Source organism: Numenius arquata, chromosome 2, assembly GCF_964106895.1.
Source record: "Numenius arquata chromosome 2, bNumArq3.hap1.1, whole genome shotgun sequence".
Lineage (NCBI taxonomy): Eukaryota > Metazoa > Chordata > Aves > Charadriiformes > Scolopacidae > Numenius > Numenius arquata.
The window spans coordinates 65363374-65383380 of record NC_133577.1 but is presented as its reverse complement, the minus strand read 5'-3'; the positions used below and the strand labels follow the sequence as shown (position 1 = coordinate 65383380).

At 40.6% G+C, this 20007-nt stretch overlaps 1 protein-coding gene across 1 annotated transcript in view; it reads left to right on the top strand.

Annotated features, from left to right (window-relative positions):
• The window catches only part of ERC1 (ELKS/RAB6-interacting/CAST family member 1), a 300150-nt gene extending 287068 nt beyond the window's left edge, over positions 1–13082 (top strand). The window contains exons 18-19 of the mRNA XM_074168034.1: positions 683–871; positions 12819–13082. Coding sequence (XP_074024135.1) covers positions 683–871; positions 12819–12956 — 327 coding nt within the window. The 3' untranslated portion in view covers positions 12957–13082. The remainder of the gene's footprint in view (positions 1–682; positions 872–12818) is intronic.
• Positions 13083–20007: the final 6925 nt, after the last annotated feature.

Genomic DNA, 20007 nt, shown 5'->3' with positions numbered 1-20007 from the left:
GATTTTAGTTTTTTAGTCTACTGTATAGAGTCCGTCTTCATAATAAATGAGTCATTGCCTTTTCAAAACTACAGAAGACTATATCTTAACAACAGAAAAGATTATGGAAAAGTATATCTTAAATTTCTGGTTAAGATAAGTCTCTATGCGGTTTCTACAGGAGATATATGTTCATCTTAGAAACAAACATCTTGGCATCATTTGAAACTATTCCCTTTAGAACAGGTTTATTGCATACTTTAATTACAATGAAATGTTTGTTGGCAAAATGAGTTAAAATCTGCATTGCCATCGCCTTAGTTGTGGACAGACACCTTTAATCAGAAAAACGAATTCTTAAAGCAGGGAGTTGAAATAGTTGACTGAAACACTGCTGGATAATCAGTAGAGTTAATGTATTCAATTTAATACTGTTTCACTTTTCACCCATATCATCGTCATTTCCTATATTCATCAGACAGCTGTCATCATCACATCCCCTTCCGCTAGTGTTCTTGATCTCTTTCTGCTTCATCTGGATGGTTGCTGGGTTATGGGATAGGAGTACTGACTGGGGAAGGGAGGGTATTGAGGTTTCTTCCAGTGTGAAGCTGAACAAGATTGTAACTTAGAGGTTGATCTTTGCCTTCACCACTGCTTGAGTCTCAGGCTGCTCCTCACTGTCTCTGTTCTCTTATTTCAGATAATTCAGCCCCTCTTAGAACTTGATCAGAATCGCAGCAAGTTGAAGTTGTACATCAGACATCTGACAGCCCTCTGCCACGACCGTGACCCCTTGATTCTGCGTGGACTCACCCCACCTGCTTCCTACCACCTGGATGATGACCAGGCAGCTTGGGAGAAAGAGCTGCAGAAGATGACCCAGGAGCAGGTGAGTTTGTGGTCTGGAGCTCTGAACAAGGGCCTGAACTGTTGATGTAGGTCTTACTGATGTGCCGCACCAAAAGGTTGGGAAACCATTCTGGAAGTGGTGAAAACAGGTAGCAAAGGTCCACTCTATAGCTGATAGGAGGAGTCAATAATTTCTTGAATCATTTCCATCTCATATGTATTATGGAATTTCATCCGTTCTTTTATCTGTACTCGGGGCCATGCATCTACACACTCATGGGAAATGAAACTGCAAGGTACTGCTGTGTTTTACCTCTTAACAAATTTTAGTTGTTCTTTATAAGTTAACGTAGTCATAGAGATCTTAAATCTCTTTTTAATGGCATTAACCATTTATATTTTAACTGGCACATTTTTATGAATCACTTTACATAAATGAATACAATGTCCTTACCTTCTGTTACAGTATCTTCTGCCAGTAATTTTTTCTGCTTACCACCTTACCTGGATACCTAAATCAAGATTTGAAGCCAGTGTGCCAGATGCAATACACCCATGCTTTATGCACACACAGACACAATGATTTCAGAAGTCCAGCAGTATATTTCCAGGAGTTTTGGAATACAGAACTGAAAGGGTTTAATAACAGCTTGTCTGATGAAGTCTCGACAGAGACTGTCAATCTAGCTGTAATTCAGCTACTGAAATAATCTTCCTTTCTCCCAGCTCTGGTGATGTCTTGCCTTCCTTAATCCCTTCACTGGCAGTTTTTATCTCTTGTTTTCATACTATAATTCATCATTCCCCACAACCCTTTTTTTCTCATTCCTTCATATTTCTCTTTTCAACTTCCTAATTTTACTTCTATATTACAGAATGCTTTTTTTTTTTAAGCTAATGTAAGGAACTTGTGCCAGAAATAAAGGTGACTAATTGTGTCTTTTTGACCCTGACTTGGGATTATAAGGCAAATTCTTTCATTAAATTACTCACTTTTATATGTCTATATTGAACTTTATCCAGTATGCACACAAACTAGTGTAAGGCCTATATAGTTAAAAATGGTTTTGCGGGTCAGTGAACACTATCTTGAGCCTACCTTGAATGCTTCAGCTCTGGTTTTCTTCTCTTCTGATGTCTAAGCTCATTTCCTTGCAATTTCAACTTAAGGCTGAATTTTGATCCAAAAATTGGAGAGAGCAGCTCAGCAGCCAAATTACAGGAAGCCAACAGAAGCATGTCTAACAGTTTAGAAAGAAGAGCAGACCTCTGGAGATAAATATGCCTGTAACAGGGCCCAGATGGTACAGGACAGTTGATCTCTGTCTTTGTATCTGTCTTCATACATTTGTTTGATTTGGTGTGTGCTGTGTGCCTTACTCGATATCTACATTTGCCTCTACAGGCCTGACACATTCCTTTTCCCTGCAAAGCCTGCTAGCCCCTGCGCACCCAGAGTCAGCATTTTATTTACCTTTTGGGTTCTGTAATCACTGATACAGGATTAAGTTTTTCAGTATAATGCATGCCATCCTCACATATTAAAGAGGTATGGCTTCTATGTTATAGATCAAAACATGAGGCATACCATTGTGAACTGGTACCATGTGAACATGGGATGAAGCACTGCATGACAAAACCTGTAGCACGTATGGGAGACATCTCTGAAAACAAAAGTAAAGGCTTGATGTGGGCAAAGTTTGGATATCCCTGAAATAAACTGACTAGCTGTGATAATCTGAATATAATCAAGATCTGTGGGCATAGGTGATGTCTTCTATTTGATCAAGAGACTGTAGATAAAGAAAATAGAAAAGGCTTCCTTAGGCAAGTTCTTCTGAATAGACAGCCCAAAACAGCATCGATTTTTCCAGTTCTATGTACTGGTTTAATAAAAGATAATATTTCTCATTGAAACTTTTTTAGTCCATTAGCAGCATTTATGGGTTACACAGTAAAGAAAGCATTTAAATACAAATTGTGAGAAAAAGAATTGTCTAAGTTGTCCTGGAGAAGCGAAAAAATGTATTTTTCTATCCTCTCCCATTATTGTCTTAATTCTGCATTGCTGTCACCACAGTTGTTTAAAGTTACTACTCCATTTGTGTCTCCCATGAGCAGCTAACATCTGCTAAAATAAAAAGTAGCATTTTCTTCTGCTTTCCCATACTCACTTAGATTGTATTTAACAAGCTTCAGTTGAAAAATACGAACTAATGATATATTTCAATTTACAAAGCACATTTTTCATTTAAGTCGTGGAGCTTTTCTGTTTCTAACTGCAGAATTTCCTTTGTGTTTAAAGTATTCCCATGGGGGGTGGGAATCAGTTCTCCAGATTTGCAGAAGCTCATCACAGAATACCCATTTTGCATCTTTGGAATTTTAATGAGTTTTATAAATTACTTCAAATCCAGTGCATTAAATTCACTCCTGTCCCTTCTAATATGATTTTCTGTAGATAATGCTTCACAAGCCTCAGTGGGAAAAAATTAATCCTCTTGAATGTTAAGAAGTGCTAACATGATTAGGGAGGATACATTTAACTGAACACCAATAATATTTAAGAATGATGCCAATGTATCCACTTCTTACCAATGAGATTATTTAGTTTTGTTTTGGGTTGGTTTTTTTTATAAATAGTTGAGAATTCAGTTTTGTCCTTCTGCTTTTGAAGCTGTGATTTCCCACTGCAGCAACTATTATTGACAAAGGTTTGTGCTGCTGTGTTTCGTATAGCAAATACACCCTGCGGGTCTCTCATCCCTGCTGGGGAGGCTCAGATACAAATAATAGGAGTTTTCTGTGGCTTCTTCTAGTAGGTAAAACTAGTATATGAAGTAGATGTAAGCTTTTCACTCTTCCAGCACATCCACAGTGACCCACAGAAACTAGTGTACAAGTCATTGTCGGGAAAGCATCTGGCAGCATCAACACCATGGTTCTAAAGGGAATTTGTTGCCACATAAATAATTTTGTGAACTCTCAAAGTTTGATTGAGAACTGGTACCTCTCAAGTATAATAGTTTCTTTATGCTACCATTAAGTTCAGCTATGTTCCTTAGTGACTTCATTGATTTTAATCAAAATAGGGGGCCAAGATGCTATATCATTATTTGTTGGCATTTTATCAAAGGTATTTTGTAAAGCTGTATTTTACTGTAGTACTGTGAATTTTACTGTAGTAAAATTCTGGTCCAATTGTAATGAAGGCCTGAAACTAGTACTTTATGAGCATATGGTATCTCAAAACCTAATCTAAACTAGTATACTAGACTAAGTTGTAGACAATAAAGAAGCTATGGTACTTGGAACCATGTTATTAAGATATTCGTGCGAGAGAAAATATTCCTTAAGTCAGTTTTGACCAAATGTCCCCAAAGAAGTTAACCAGCACTGTTTATGGAACTGTCCTCCTTCGACCTATTTGTGTCCTGCTCAACTTTTATTATTAAAAAATTGAAGTTACCAGAAGGAAGGAGGAATGTTCCAAGTCTTGACACTGAAAAATAAAAATTCCATCCATTCATTATAGATAAATGCATTATCCTAGCAATTTTGTATTAAATACAATATTTTCTTTCACTTTGTCCTAAACGTATCATTATGTTAATATTCTTGGACTCCGTAGCGAACTACTGCTACGTTTCACGTTTCAGATGGTTGCCTTTCAGTGAGGGATTTTATTCCTATATGAAAGGAAATGACATTAAGAACATAATGATATGGTCCACATTTTTATTTATAGTTTGGTTTTTGTTTTTCTCTTCTCTTTACAAGAGGAAAGAATGGAGTAGAAACAGGAACTTGCTGAAAATCCTCATTTAAATAGTTGCTAGTGGCATGCGGCGCTGTGGTTGGAAGGCAGCAGCGCGAGAAAGTAAAAAGAGTCAACCAAAGAGAGTAACCAGATAGTAGTAGGCACCAGTGTTTGTACCGTTAATAGTTTAAGCAATATTATAAATGTTTCTTATCACTTCAAATCTACCTCTGAAATGTGTGGAACTTCATATTATGGAGAGCTTATTTTCAGTAGGTCCTACAGTCGTTCTGAAAAATATTTCTTCCAACAGAAGAGGACCTATGTGATTAAAATAATTTTCTTAACCCTAAAAGTAGTCAGAGGAGGCATTTTGCTCCCTGCCATTGCTGGCTCTTTCCAGCCATATCCAACACGTCCTGACTTCGTCTAGGGATGGGGTTCCTACCTATTTTTGCAGGCCTCCGGGCACCATTTTTTTTCCCACACAGTCGACCTGCTCCTCTTTCCCCAGAGGTGTTTCTGGCAGCATTTGCATTGTGGCCTGGGCATCAACAGCAGCCTGTAGGGCCTGGGCAGGTGTCTTTCCATGAGACAGTCTCTCAGAAGACACCTGCAACGGGAGCTTGTCTCACCCCACTACTAACACGGTGTTGCACCTATGACTGCTTCGGCTGCGAGTTACAAAGAAGAGCCTTTGTAGTGAAGAAAGGTTGTCTTCCCTCTCTTTCCCTGTGCTCCAGCTTCAGCCAAAGCACAGACCATCTGGGGATTCCCACTTACTAATCCTCTCTCAAGAAATCAGGAATGTCTTCTCTGCTCAGCTGCTCAAAGCAGAGGAAGGAAAAAGGTGATGATGTTGCTCCCTGTATCATTCTCAACCTGCCATATCAGCTAAATAGTCGTGGCTTGGTTCCAAGCAACATAATTTACATTGCACGTAATTCATGTTTCACTCTCAGCAAAGTTAATGTTAAGCTTTTAGTACAAAAGGACACCAGACCACATGTATGTGGCTTTCAAATTCCATTTTAAAATTGCATATGTACTTGGTGAATTTGGAACTATTAAACACGCATTTTGATTTTTAATACAAACAATATTGTAATTGGGATAAACTTTTCTCTAAATTGCAAATAGCTATTTTATAAACCTCCTGTGTACTTCTTTGTTCAGATTCCACTTGTGTTCTTATTTCTGTATCATCTATGAGAAATTACTCAAATTATTTAGTTTCTGTAAAGAAATTACTCTGCCGTGTTTTGCATTTAGTCATTCTAAATTACTCTGTTACTTCAGAGTTTACCCTGTCTTTCTTCTCTGACTGCTCTTCCATTAGCTTGTTATCTTCCCCACCTGATTTATGTCATTTATTTTTAATTTGTAATCTTATGGGAATGCATAATGTTTTAAAGTTAAACAGTCCACTTCTGGTCTCTGTTAGAAATTAGAAGTAATAATTGCAACAATTTATATCCTTCTTCATGTGCAAATGTCTTTCCTGAGTTTAGTTGAGAAAGTAATGGGTATAGGAACTCTCTAAAATTATTACATTTTATAGCATTTTGAACTTTTATATTAAATTAATGTTTTGGGTGAGGATGAGAACTTGGGTTCAGTGTCATAGTTCTTAAATACTGAGTGAAGTCACAAACATTATCCATAAGTTGACCATATCCATAATGCTATAACATTAGCTATTTTTATTTGTGCATGAAAACACTAATTGTAATTAATATTTATACTCTCAATCAGTAACATTAACTATTCCTAACTTGAAAAGAGATATAAAGGCAAAAACATTACTCTCAGGAAATGGTCAAGTGTGTGTTGTGTGCGTGTGTGTGTGGTGTGTCTAAAATTCACTGTGCTCTCATTTCCAGCAGTTCCTACAAGCATATGGTGTACCAACCTGTGCTATTACCTTACTTTTTCGAGGGCAGCTCACCTCTCCGTATGTTGTGCTATTAGTAAAAAGTTCTGTTATTCTGTGCCTTGCTCAGACACTGTGGTCCTCCTGGAAGTTTTTTGCAGCATCTCCTGGTATGAGCTACTGCTCATATGAGGGTTCTGCTTGGCTGCACAGGGGTCTCTGGGGTGGCCTCTGTGGCATCCTTCCTGGATAAAAGGAACCACAGGCAGGAGCAGCTGGGTCCTCTGTTGGCTTATTGGGCTCACTGGGTTGTATGGACCAAAATATTCTATGGAAATTTCTTTCTTGGAATATCTGTCAGAAATTTCAGAGCTAACAGGATTCTCAATGACTTTGTAATAAAATGAACTTCCTCTTAAAGAGAAATAAGTAACGTGGAAAGAGTAGGAAGGGGTCCAGCTCTGATCCTGAAGTAGCCAGGTGCATATAACTGCATCTTTTCATTCAAGTACCTCCTGCTTTGTCCTTCTCTGGTTTGCGCTGTGCAGGTACAAAACTATAACTGCCCACCAACCCTCCGTCCTAACAGTTAAAAAGTTTTTCCAGAACTCATCAGCTGGGACATATAAGAGAAGTATTTAAGATTTTCCTTGTAGACAGGTGAATTTTCACTGTGTTTATGACTATAAACAGGCAGAGCCCCTGTGGGGCGGCAGATGCCTCATTCATCAGCAGAGAAAGCAAGTGGCAAGGTACAAGCCCAGCATGAAGGGAACATCACAGAGTAATTCTGGCAGTGTTTAGCAATCCAGCTTCAAAAGAGTAAACTGACACCTAAAGTAATGCATTGCAACTGAAAGGAGGAGAAGTAGCCACCTAACTCTTCTTCACAGTCCCTTTAATGGGCAGAATTGAGAGCTTTTAGGGATTAAGGTTGTGGGGTTTGCCTGCATTATGCGTGCTTAGGTCAGCGGGCCCTGGCCCAAGCAGATAGCCCTGTAGTACAGGCAATAATTATTATTTCTTTCGCTTAGCCACAGAATAACAACTTTCTGTACACTATAGAAGCATTAATTTTCAATGTATAACATACACCACAATTTACATGAACAGAAAATTGTCCTCTGACTGTGAAATGATTGCTGCTGTTTCTGGAGAATGGACACATTACCTGCAAGTGCAGGATTTGGAGGAAAACTTCTCCAGACAAAAGCAAAATATAACTTAGATTCCCATTTATATAATTTTGAAATTAATTCATTACCAAGGAGATAGTAATATTTCTGCTATTCACAAAGCCTAGAGGTGCTCAGGAATGCAGGATAAATTCCATGTGCAAAGCTATTTCAAATACACGCTGCAGGAGCCGTCAACAAATTTTTTCAGGGTTTTTTCTCAAAATTGGTTGTAAAATCTATTCAAGTGAATTTAAATGTATTTAAAACATATTTTTAAAGTTTACATTCTTTTTAAAAGACATAACAGAATGTTTAATTTGAAATCTTACTTTAATTTTTAAATGCATGTGTTTAAAATATTTTTTAAAAGCTAACATAAAAACAATTTCCAGATAGATCAAAAATATTTAAGGGTCTACATAAAAAAAAAAATCTTTTTTCTTTTATGGTTTTGTTTTATTTTGGCAGACTGGGATTTCCATATTCCTAACCCTTTCCTTTGGCCCTTTTATAGGTCTATAGTTGAGAAACAAAGGTTTGTATGCAATTGGCTCTCACTACTTCAAACATACATATTTACACTGGTTGGTCTGGGAAGATGCAAAAGCTCTTGACCATTTACCTGAGATACAGTGTAGTTTAACATATTTTGAGACAAAGCAAAGGTTAAGATTAAATCAGTTTAATTTCTTTTTGATGCTTATTTCTGTTATGTTAAGTTCTAAGCATATTTTTCCGACTAACCATAGCCTGATCCAGAAACACCTAAGCTTTGGAGAAACATAGTTCCAGATCTCACCGTTGTAGCCCGATAGAAGTCCTGCAGTTAACTTTCTTTTTGTGCTGCTCTACAAGCACCTCGTATTCTGTATTCAGTTTTACTCTCCATAGCCTGAGATGATGAGATACTATGTTATTTTTGTTTGCCTTTTTTCATCAGTGGTTTTGTGGAATTACTAACAAGAGGAAAATAACACTTCGGGGAGTAAACCTCCATATAATTTTAAAGGATCTTAGCTTAGTTCTGCTTTGTTTACATTATAGGATAAGCAAAGGCCACAAAGGCTCTGCAGAGCAGTACCACAATTCACCTAGCACACATGTAAAACCATAGCATCCTGTTTCTTAACTATGAAGTTACCTTCCCTCTGAATGTCAATAAATCTGGAATATCTTGGACCAAAGAAGCACTATGCAAGCTAAGTTCATGGTGAACTGTTTGGGATTTTTTTTCACTGATGGAGTTTAACTAAAAATGGAAACGTATTCCTGTCATGACTTGCTCTAAACCCAGGAAGGAAGGCAGCAGTGGTGAAAAGTGTCTGAATCCATTGTAGATTATCTGCAAGCTTCCATTCCCCTGAGATGCTGAAGGCTCTTTCTGTTCTTCTATCCAAAGATAAATACTATGAAGCACTTCTGGGGATCCTTGCTATCCCTTTCCTTCTGAGCTGTCTATTTTCACTTGTCGTCAACTGGGCAAACATATCTGGCCTTGCCTTCTCTTTTTTTGGTCATTTCTATGAGGCAAGTGAATGAATCTCCTCATATCCTCAGCTGAAAATGCCAACAAAAAAGAACTACTGTTAACATTCCTTTATTTTCATAGAAAAGTGACATGAGGAAGATAACACCATTTCCGTTTGCATTCACAACAAAATCTAGGAAATCAGGAGCAGAATTGATAGTAATACTTTTAGAGAAACTCCCCTAAAATATGGACTGCCAAACATCTAGGTGAATCGAGTTATACCATGGAGAACTGGATGTTCCCCATTAAGGAGCACGTCTGTATGAGGAGTGACGTGTGCAGGTCACAGCTGTTTCTGAAAGGAATGACGTAAACAGAGATGACATACGTGATATGGAAATGCTGCAACCAGCCACATAGTCAATTAGGATGTCTTTGTTTAAATAGAAATCCCATTATTAAACCTAGATGTTCTGAAGCTAGCAAACTCAAGGCAAGGCAAGCATTGCTACTTTTTTCAAAGACGCTTCCTCACAGACATCTGCCAGCCAGCTGTGTAGACTTTCTGTCTACGCTAATTTGCAAAGTATTATTGCTGGCCTTCAGCATTCAGAGCCGTCTTCTTTTGCACTTTTGATGGTCAAAAACATGTTTATTGGAAATATTTTCTTCATCTCATTAAGTTGGTTACTTTTGTTTGATTTCATTTGATTTATTTTAGCTTTAAACTGGGCTTATTTTGTTGGGCTTACCTTGATTTCCTAAGGAATCATTGTATTTTGCATGCATTCGCATAAATGGTGAAGAGCACAGCAAGAAAATGAGACATCACTGGCTCTGCAGTACTGCCCCACTGAAAACAACATCCTGCGGGATTCTCTCTCTTGTCTACCAACCTCCTTTCAGTTTGGAAGGTTAATCTCTTTGAGGTGTTTTATATTTGATTACTTAATTGCTTTGTCCTTTCCTGGAGCTTCACCTGGAGGGTTTGGCTGAGGCACCCGGAGGAGGGATGCTGGCTGGGCAGGTGGTGGTGCTGGACCCGCAGGGAGCCAGCCCCTGCTTTCCCTGCTAACACTGCCCTCTCCTGGTTCTCCTCCTACGGGACCGAGAGCCGAGGGCCCTCGCAGGAGCTGGGTAAAGAAAAGGAGAATTACATCCTTGGCTTCTCCTGTTACTTACTGTCTCTGCCGACCTCCCACCCTTCTAAAGAATGGTACCGTGAAATCTTGGCGCTGGCCCGAGAAGCCAAGGAAGCCCTGCCTCAGAGTTCAATTTCCAAACCAGTCCCATGAATTTACCAGTGGTTTGGAGGTTTGCAGGATGCTGTAACCGGGGCCACCTGAATCACTGGGGTTTCACTAGGCTGAGCAACCTGAGACTCAGAGGTAGTCCCTGAAACCCAGCCTCCTGGCTTTCAATATCCTAGCCGGCTGCGCTGCCTCTTTCAATCCTGCTTGCTGACTGGACCTCTCCTAGGCTTACCCATCCATTGCAAGTTCCCAACTAATAACTCTGCCAGGCTGTTGGAACCAGGCTAATCGCCTCTCCACAGCGTGCCGTTTCTGAGCCATTATGGGTTACTGCTGAATCCCCCCCCACCTCCTGCCTTTCTCCCCCGAGAGCCCTTACAGAGCCCAGAGTGCTCCCCTCCCTCTCGTTTTCCCCACTTCCCCAGCTCATGTCACTCGGCAGAGCAGGATCAGGTTGCTTTTGCATTGTGATTCTTGGCATGAGCCCCTCTCGGATTCGTGTAGCTGTTCTGTGAGTACGGCAGCCAGTAGGAACAAAGCACATAAGAACACATTAAACTAACATTCAGCACGCAAAGCCCAAATAATTTACTATATGCTACCCTGCCTAGTAAAGGGAATAGTGTAGCAGGCTTACCCTTTTAATTTCCTTTCTCTCACTTTTGTCTATAGAAGTCTAAACCATAACTTCCTTAAAAAGCATTTCTATTTATTCTGTAGCTGTTCTTTGGCTGTTTGTTTTTATGCAGTATTTCTTGCAGTAACAATCTCTTGTGCTTTGCTTGCTACCATCAATAAACAGAAATGTACTGTTGTATCTGATTAGAATTTTAATTGTAGAAATATAACCTTTTCCACTGCGTTGTGCTCTTATGGTGGTAAAATGATCCCTGTTGTCCTGCTGCCTGACAGTTCTCTCTTCTTAAAATCTACAACAAGCAATGTTACAGAAGTGCAAAACACAGATCAAGAAATGTGCGTAATGATGATCAGTTATCCCTTCAGGGTTCAAAAATTCCAATTTTACATTCTTTCCATGTCATATATTAACATAGTAGAGTTCCAATAAAAATATGAATCACTTAAGAATAAGAAATGTTACAGGACTGACAGATAATCATTAGGAAAAAAAAAAACAAATTTAAAAGAAGGTTCAAATATAGCTAAGCTAGTTGCTACAGCTGCTCCAAATGACAAAGAACTTTGGATACAGAAGCTTGCAATAAACTTCAGAATTCATCTAAGTGTATGTTCCTGCTACAAATATGCTTGTCTTATATTCATAGGGAATATACTTTATTAGAAGAAAATCATATCTCTGAAAAAAACGGAAGAGCTTCTTGGATATATAGTATGTAAAAGAGATACCTGCTTGAAAGCTTATCCAATCTATCTGTATCATCCAGTCTAGTAAGAGATGCTGCTTCTCCTTGTTCTGTTAGATCCTTAGACCACTGTGAGTACAGTAATCCCTAAAATGCTTGCACAAATTACAGCCTTGCTTGGGATTCTGCACAGTTCCCAGACTAGCATGGACTTTATCAATTGCTGGGCAGATAAACAGGTTACTGAAGGCAGATGTTTCCTGCTCTTCACTAAGACTCTGTGGGCCCCTGATTCTGGCAACAGCATTAGGCTCGGAGCTAAAAATTATGTTCACGTGTTCTCCAATATGTTGTATAGCATGGTTTGTAACACCGCTTGTTGGAAAAACAGTTTATAGACTGTAGACAGAGTGAATAAGATAAAGTTTTGAAGTTCCACATCTTGTTCTGAACCAATTACAGTTATCTGAACAACAAATGATCCAACAGGAAATGCACAGTTAGTAAACAAAACCCGTGTATGCTCTATCACAATTGTGTACAATCATCTTATGACTGTGTTAGGAAACAGAGTCTTTGAAAACTATTAATTCCACAGAAAAATTAGAATTCTGGTTAATTCTGAGTGTATGGTTTATAATTACGTAACATTTCTATGGCCTTTATACAGGAAGTACTTCTGAAGTGATGTCCTATGAAACATCCTGTGGTTCGTGAATAAAAGTCAAACTATTTAAAATAATGTACTAGCAAAATGCTGTATTGCTTCTGGAAGACAGTTGCTTTCAGAAAAACATTCTACAGAGGAAACTTTTCTAGTATTTATTGTAAAACAATTTATCCAGGCCAGTTTTCCCATGTGGACATGGCCTTAACTGGGAAAGCCACAAGCCTGGTCCTGTAGAGTGAAAAACTGAAATAAAGAGGGGGGAGATAATCCAGTTCTGGTGAGGTGAGTCATCAAGGGAAGATGCCGATCCTGAAAGTGCCCAGCATGTTACGCCTCTGCTAGCTCCCTTTCTAAAGCTGGTGGTTTAGCTTAGAGCTGAGCCTGCTGAGCATGTGTCGTTGTCCTGTGAACATGTGTAATAGCAGAGAATGACCGTGCCTCTGTGTGTTTCTTGCAGCTTCGTGACGAGTTAGAAAAGGGCGAGAAGGAAAGCGCAGAGCTGCAGGAGTTTGCCAATGCCATCTTACAGCAGATAGCGGATCACTGCCCTGACATCCTGGAGCAAGTCGTCAATGCACTTGAGGAGTCATCATGACCTCGGCCACTAGCCCCACTGGAGCAGCACATCAGTGGCCAAGCCCAGTCAGTCCAAGGAGCCATGAGAGTGGATAGGAACGTGAAAAAGAGAAAATGAAATAGAAACTTCTGGTGCACCTTTTACAAAGAAAACAAAAGCAAAAAAAAACCCTCTAAAAACTACGTGCTCTCTAGGTTCTTCCAGCCTATGATTAATCACTCATGTTTGCATTGATCTTCTCACTGCCTTTCTACTTTAGAATCCGATTCCCCATTGACTTTGTGGATGGTGACTTTTGGATACAGCTAACCAAAGCTCTTCCGTGTGTCCTGAGAAAAGAAGAGGAGATCTACAGAATACAAGCAGCTCTAGTTCTCCACGAGGTCACACTAGGATAGACCTTGCCTTTCATTCATTTATTGCTTCTTTTTAATTTCTTTTTCTTTTTTTTTTTTTGGGGGTTGTTTTTTTTTTCCTTAAAAGCTGAAAGCCTGAATTTCATAGTGCTAAACCAAACCTGAGTGTGCTCTGATTATGGCTCACAACTGGCCAGCATCAGCTAGCTAGCTCAGGTCTTGCTGCCTGTCTTAATATTTCTTATGTTCTTAAATAACTGAGAGAGGAGAGGAAAGTTTCCCTATTTGTTCCTGTTAGTCACTTCATCTAGCAACTGGGAAACAAGGTATGCATACTGGTACTTTCTGTTTGCTTAACCTTGATCTTTATTGTTCACTGATCTGACTCCAAAGTGCCGAGTGGGGCATTTTTTCAGGTAACTGTTTCATCTGTTGATTCCTTGGGTTTTTTAGCTGCGATTTCTCATCATAGGTCGCTGTCTCCTAAGTTCTTATTTTCTAGAGAGCTCTCTTCCTTCAAGCAGGTGTGGTCAACAGGTCAGCTCCCAGCTTTAACTTGTATAGTTTGTCCATTGGCAATTTTTCAGGCCATAGCTTTGTGAACACTAGCTACCATCAGAATAGTATTAGGCATTTTGTAAATGAGTAAATTGCATCATTTAGCTTAAAAGTATAGTTTTAAAGCTAAGTTAGGTCAATCAGTAACATAGTTCTTACTATAATTATAATTTAATTTATTTTGGTTTAGCTTAGGCTGACAAGGAATGAGTTTGAGTTCAGAGCAATAACCCATTCTTATAAAGAGGAGCACCTCTGCTGGAGGTGGCACCCAGCTGAGTAGATAGGTATAAAATCACAGCTTTAGTTAAACCAGTGCAATTCTTGTATGTATATGAGAGCCCTTAGTCTTGTTCCCATCCATCTCTGACACTTGTTAAAGCCCCTGCTGATAGGTAATATGACCTGACATAGCAGGTCTGTTTGTCATTGTGGTAGCAAGTCAGAATCCTGTTTTGTGAGTAGGACTTGGGTGTTCATTCTTGGACTATGCATTAATGGGGAGACATGTTTTTTCCTGACTACCAGTGGTTATGTGTGTCTGGGGGCATCTGCAGGACAGAATCCTTTAACACGTCCCCATGTGCTCCTTAAAGAAGTTGTTCCCCTGTAGCTTTCTCATATTACTTAAGAGAACAAAGGGAGGGGGAAAGGAGACCAAATATCAACACAGCAGTGGAAGAAATCTTGGTTTTCTAGTCACTAGCTAATTATAATCCTCTCAGTAACCTTCTCATTCAGAGCCTGCAGTTTAATTCCGTATGACTACATTTTGAGCTTAATCACTAGACTGTTATGCTAGGGAAAATATTCCAAGCCCTTTCAGGAAAACTGCATTTCTTATGTCTCTCAAATCCACAGCACAGCTCCCCTGTAGGTCTTTCACACCTTACTTTTATCTTAAGAAGCAATTGATTGCTTCCAAAAAGCAAAAGTTTGAATAAGGGAAGATGTACCCCGTCTTTTTTTCAAACAAACACTGAAAATTGGGCAAAACTGAAACCTTATATACCTGTAGACTCCATTAAAATCTAACTGATTTAAAATAAATCGCATCCCAATTCATTCTACTGTAATGATTCAGCAGAAGGAACTAGATCCATAACCATGCTGTCCACTAGGAAGAAATATGTAAGTCCCCAAAGAAGAGGCGATTCACACCTTTTCCATGTTTTGAACTGCCAGTGCTTTGCAAATCAGGAAATGTAGCTTTAGTTCTTGCTGCAGTAGCAGCCTGTGTCTGAAGCTTTTTTTGTCGTGGATGAGGAGAGTAATGGGAACCTGAATGCGTGCAAGGGGGGAACACCGGAAGGCGTGTAGACAGTGACTGTACATACCATTGAGCTGTGCCTCATCCCAGAACCACCCCTTTGGTCCCATTATTTGAGTCAGCACGTTTCGATAGGAGCTGTTGTTTTGAAATCTTTCCTCTTGCCTTTTCTTCATCGCCCCTAATTACTCACTCAAGGAATTTAATGCCGCCTGTAAAAGCATCAGAGCCATCAGCCTAACATCATCGCGCCACCACCACCACTCCTGACTATCTCATTAACTTATATGGTCAAATCTCCAGCTGCCCTGGTTCCCTGCTGTAAAACAATCCCTCCTCTGTGAGAAGCTGTGGAATTTCCCTTATCGATGGTTCAAATGACTCCTCCTTGTAAACCTCTTACTGAGATGTTCCTTGATAGCGTTTCTGCTGCAGGCAGGGGCAGGGGGAGGGGATGGGAACAAGGGGTGGTCACTTCAGGCTGTCATTTCAATTCCCTGGGTTTACTGCGTTGCCCACACATTGCAGGAAAGCTCCAAGTTTCAATGCTGATTCTTCTGCGTCTTTAACTCAGCTGCCAGCTTGTGGCTGCGTTTCTAGAAAGTGCCCAAGCCGAAGGCACTTTGCTGTTGTGAGAGTGTGTGCAGGATCCACGCGTGGGCAGCCAGGTGAAGCTCAGTGTTTACACATCTCCCAGCCTCTTCCCTGAGAGGATTTGTCAAGCCTGGCTAGTTTTCACGCTGGCCATTTGGTCTTTTATCTGCCAGCCACACACCTGCTGTTTCTCCCATCTGGATTGTTGGGTCTTTGCAATTTTTCTCCTTAACTGCTGTTATCTCCTAGGTCTTCTAGGCTTCCCATCTTAAACATTGATCATAGACCTCAGTAAAGTGCTTTCAGGAAGAGAGCAGATCTCATTTAGGAACAGACTTGATCCGACTTGATCTCCATTGAACTATTTCAGATAATCTCTCTGATCCTGTGTCGACAGAGATCTTGTCATGGTGAATAGCTTAAGGAACTATGCGATTTGGGAGGTGCTGCTGGCCACAATTTAATGCTGAACCTCACCAGTGAAAGGGTTTTCTTTTCACTCGTCTGGAGTGCCACACCACTGGCTTTAGGGCAACGTAGGGATTTTGTTATCGTAATCCATCACGAAATTGCGTGTCAGGCACATGGCAGAAGGGCCATACGTGTGCACATACTGCGATGCTCATCCAGTTGCCTAACCCGCCACTGCTCTCTTAAAATCTTATACCCAAGTGTCAGCAGGCAGGCAGATGCAGACAGTTTCCTAGCACAGCGGTCCTGCAAAGCAGCAGCTCTAGGAAATCAGGGGCCCTTCCCAGGGAGCCTGGGCAAACTTGCTTTTTCTTCTCCTGTTGAATGAAGTTCCATTTGCTAGGGGAGCTGTGAAAGTTTTAATTGCTTTAATTTTATTTTTTTTTCTTTCAAGCTGCCATTTGTAGAGAAACTGAGAGATGTAAGGACTTAAGGAGCTGTCTCTAGAAAACGAAATAGGTCATTTTAGCTGGGTTTGGGCTAAAAAAATAACTCAAGCCTGAAGTCCACGTACAGTGTAAAAGCTGACACCCCAGTTATGCTTGTTCATGATATCCATGAGTCCAAGTACGCATTTTCCTCTGAATCCAGCCTCATGTAAAACACTAAAAGGACATTACAACACTAGAATTGCAGGGTGAGGACATGAGCACTGTTTGTGATTGGAAGAAGAATTGCCTGGCGTGCTCCCAACCGAAGCTCCAAGCTTTTAGTATTCTCGCTCATTTTGACTGCCTTTAACCAGCTTTCCCTCTAGAAAATGCCAAACCCTCTTTGGAGTATCTGATTTTTGCCAAGCCCGGGGGACAGAAGGTGAAGGTCTGATGCGATGCATGAAACTGTGTGCGCCGTTTCTGGCTGCACGGCTGGAATATCCCTTCTCGAGCAAATTTTCTGGTACTTTGGGGCTCGGTATTTTGCACAAGGGAGCATTAATTTCATAAATCTTGTAGACATAACCCTGTTTTTTTGAACCAAAGGGGCACTTCTTTTCATTTGCCCTGTAATTCCCACCCATTCTGCTGCTAGTGCTCAATTTGTTGGGGAATTTCTACATCTGATAAAGATTGACAGGGTTGAGTCCCCACTCCTGTACTAATTGCCAATCATTGCCACTGAAGGGGTCTTTACAAAGGATGTAGAGTCACGCACTGATACTGTTTTAAAGCAAAGATTTCACTACGTAAGTAAAGCATATATTCCTCAAATGAATATGCAAAAGGGAAATAGTACAATCAAGGCACCTGATATTTAAAGGAAGCCTCTACTCGGCTCAACGCCCGCACTGAAAGAGGGAACCGGAGAGGACGCAGAAGGCTGCGGATAACTAACACTGCCCCAGCGAAGCCGGTGGGGTGGGGTGGGAGGGTCGGGCACGGGGCATCGCGCCTGGCAAGGTCAATTCTGCCAACCCATCTTGTCAGCGTGGCGAGGAAAAAGAGTGTGTGTGTGTGGGGGGGTATTTTTAAACAAAATAATGTTTTTAATTGTTTTTTTTCCACATAAATGGAAGGAACCTTACGCAACAGCAAATCCTTCTGAACAAAATGGCTGTGTCCGCTGACTGTTTTTAAAAAAAAAAAAAAAAAAAAGAAAAACTCTTTCAAAACTTTTTAGTGTCAAAAGCATAAACACAGAAATCCTGACTTTTTCCAGTGTGTGTGGTGAGTGCTGTAACCCTGTCATCAGTATCTCCCCTGACTTTTTCAGGGGTGTTTTTTTCCTGTTTTGTTTTCTGCTTGTCGATATTGTCTGTGTGGTCCTAAGGCTGGGGCAGTTACCAACAATGTGTGTCTGTTGTCGGATTAAAAAAAAAAGATAGTAGTAGAACTGAAAAAGATGTGTTTTAAAAAATATATAAAAATAAGTTTCATCAAAAGGAATTCAAGTAAAGAAGCAACAAAGCCATGACTCCTCCTCTCGGGTTTGTACGGAAAAGGATTTGTGGGCTTATAATTATAACCAGTTGCCTTTAACAGGCTTTGGAGGTCCGAGGCAGCTTGGCCTCTTAGGAAATGTTATGAACCCTGTATAAATTCCTGCTTTCCCAGGTTTATACTGTACAGAAATGTAATACAGAAATGGGCAGAATGAAACAGTGTTTTGGAAATCAGTCCGTCCTGGTAATGGTTGTCTACACCAGGTGTCCCTTAAGGTATGAACCGTTGATGTAAATGGGCCAAATGCTTTGGCCAAATTTTCCCTGTCTTCTCAATCGCACCCGTTGGTGCCAGGGACACATGCACAGATCGGCTGGTGCGGGTTGTCACTGCGTGTAGACCCATTATCAAAGTTGTATTTCTTTGCATCCTGTATTGGTCACACAGCCAGGACGGGTTATGGTACATGAAAGGACTAGCAGCTGCTGTCTGCTGCAGTTGCATCAGAGACCTGCGCTGCTTAAAAGGAACAATGTGATGATAAACCAGCGTGTAATGTAAAAAAAAAAAAAAAACCACACAAATTGCTTTACCTATGATACTAGGTAAAGAATTTCATTAAATTAATGTATTTTTCATATCTAACATCATATTCTGTTTGTTCCCATTTTGCACTCCTGGTTTGGATCTTGAAAATCAAGTCAATCGGTTTTACTTTGAAGTAGATATTTCCACTTTAGGTTCTCAGTGCTTTGCTGGGGTTTTTTGAATGAAAACATTGTTTTTCCATTTGGAAACTAGCAAAAATGGATCTATCAGTCACACGGACTCTTTTTTTGTTACAAAATGTGGTTATCTAAAAGCCAAATTTGAAGCCAGATTTTGCAAGCAGACATTGTTCCTTAATCTACCGCATCTTCCCAGCTCTCCATGGACGTGGCCAAGTCTCTGTCCTCTGTGCCTGCCCAGGGGTGGCTGCGTTTGGCCCTTACTGACACGCTCAGTACAGTGTATCTGGGGAGGCTTTAGTGGCGGATGCCTTTATCTGTTCAGATGCAGAAGGAGGATGAATCAAATGGGACCATGAGCAGGGGAATAGTTTCTGCGCTAGCCTAACATGCTGCTCCAAGCCCACTAAAACAGTATATTGCCGTTTCCCTCCAAGTCAGTAAATGAGGAGAGCCGCTCATCAGGTTCACAAATCGTTTGTGGGGTTAAAAACAAAATGTATCTGTGGGATGCTCCCTCGACTCCACAGGCACGGATCCCTCGTTTGCTTTGGAAGAGACGTGTTGCACTTTAGCAGAGGGGGAGACGGGCTTTGGGGATGGGATCTCGCGTACTTGAATTCCTTTTTGAAATAACAGCAGCGGGAGACATTGATGTCTGTGATGCAAGTGCGCACGCTGCCTTCAACTTGTATGTGTTTTATTGCTGGAGTCATGTTACTGACAGGATAATGAAATTGCAAAGAAAATGTGTTATATTCAACTTTGCCTTGATAATATAAACACTTTGTTCATTTTTTTTTCTTCTTCTTTTTTTATTCACAGACTAAGTTCATCAGGAAATTATAAAATTATTTAAAAATTCTGTGCCGTGTCTTCATTTCGGTGAATTTCGGTGTGTTTTGCTCAGTGCCTTCTCCTGCCTGCCCAAGATCAGAGGGCAGGTAGGAGGGTTGAGCGGCTGTTCCCCGAGACCAGGCCTGAGGTCCCATTTGTTGCCCATCCTCACCGCTGCAACGACCCTACTGGGGGTCTTGGCTGCACCACGTGCCTGGCAACGCTCGTGGGCATAGCTGAGGCTGCCTTCAAGGTGAAGGTGAGGGACTGCCCAGGGAGGTGGTGGAGTCTCCTTCTCTGGAGACATTCAAAACCCGCCTGGACAAGTTCCTGTGCAACCTGCTCTAGGTGGACCTGCTCTGGCAGGGGGGTTGG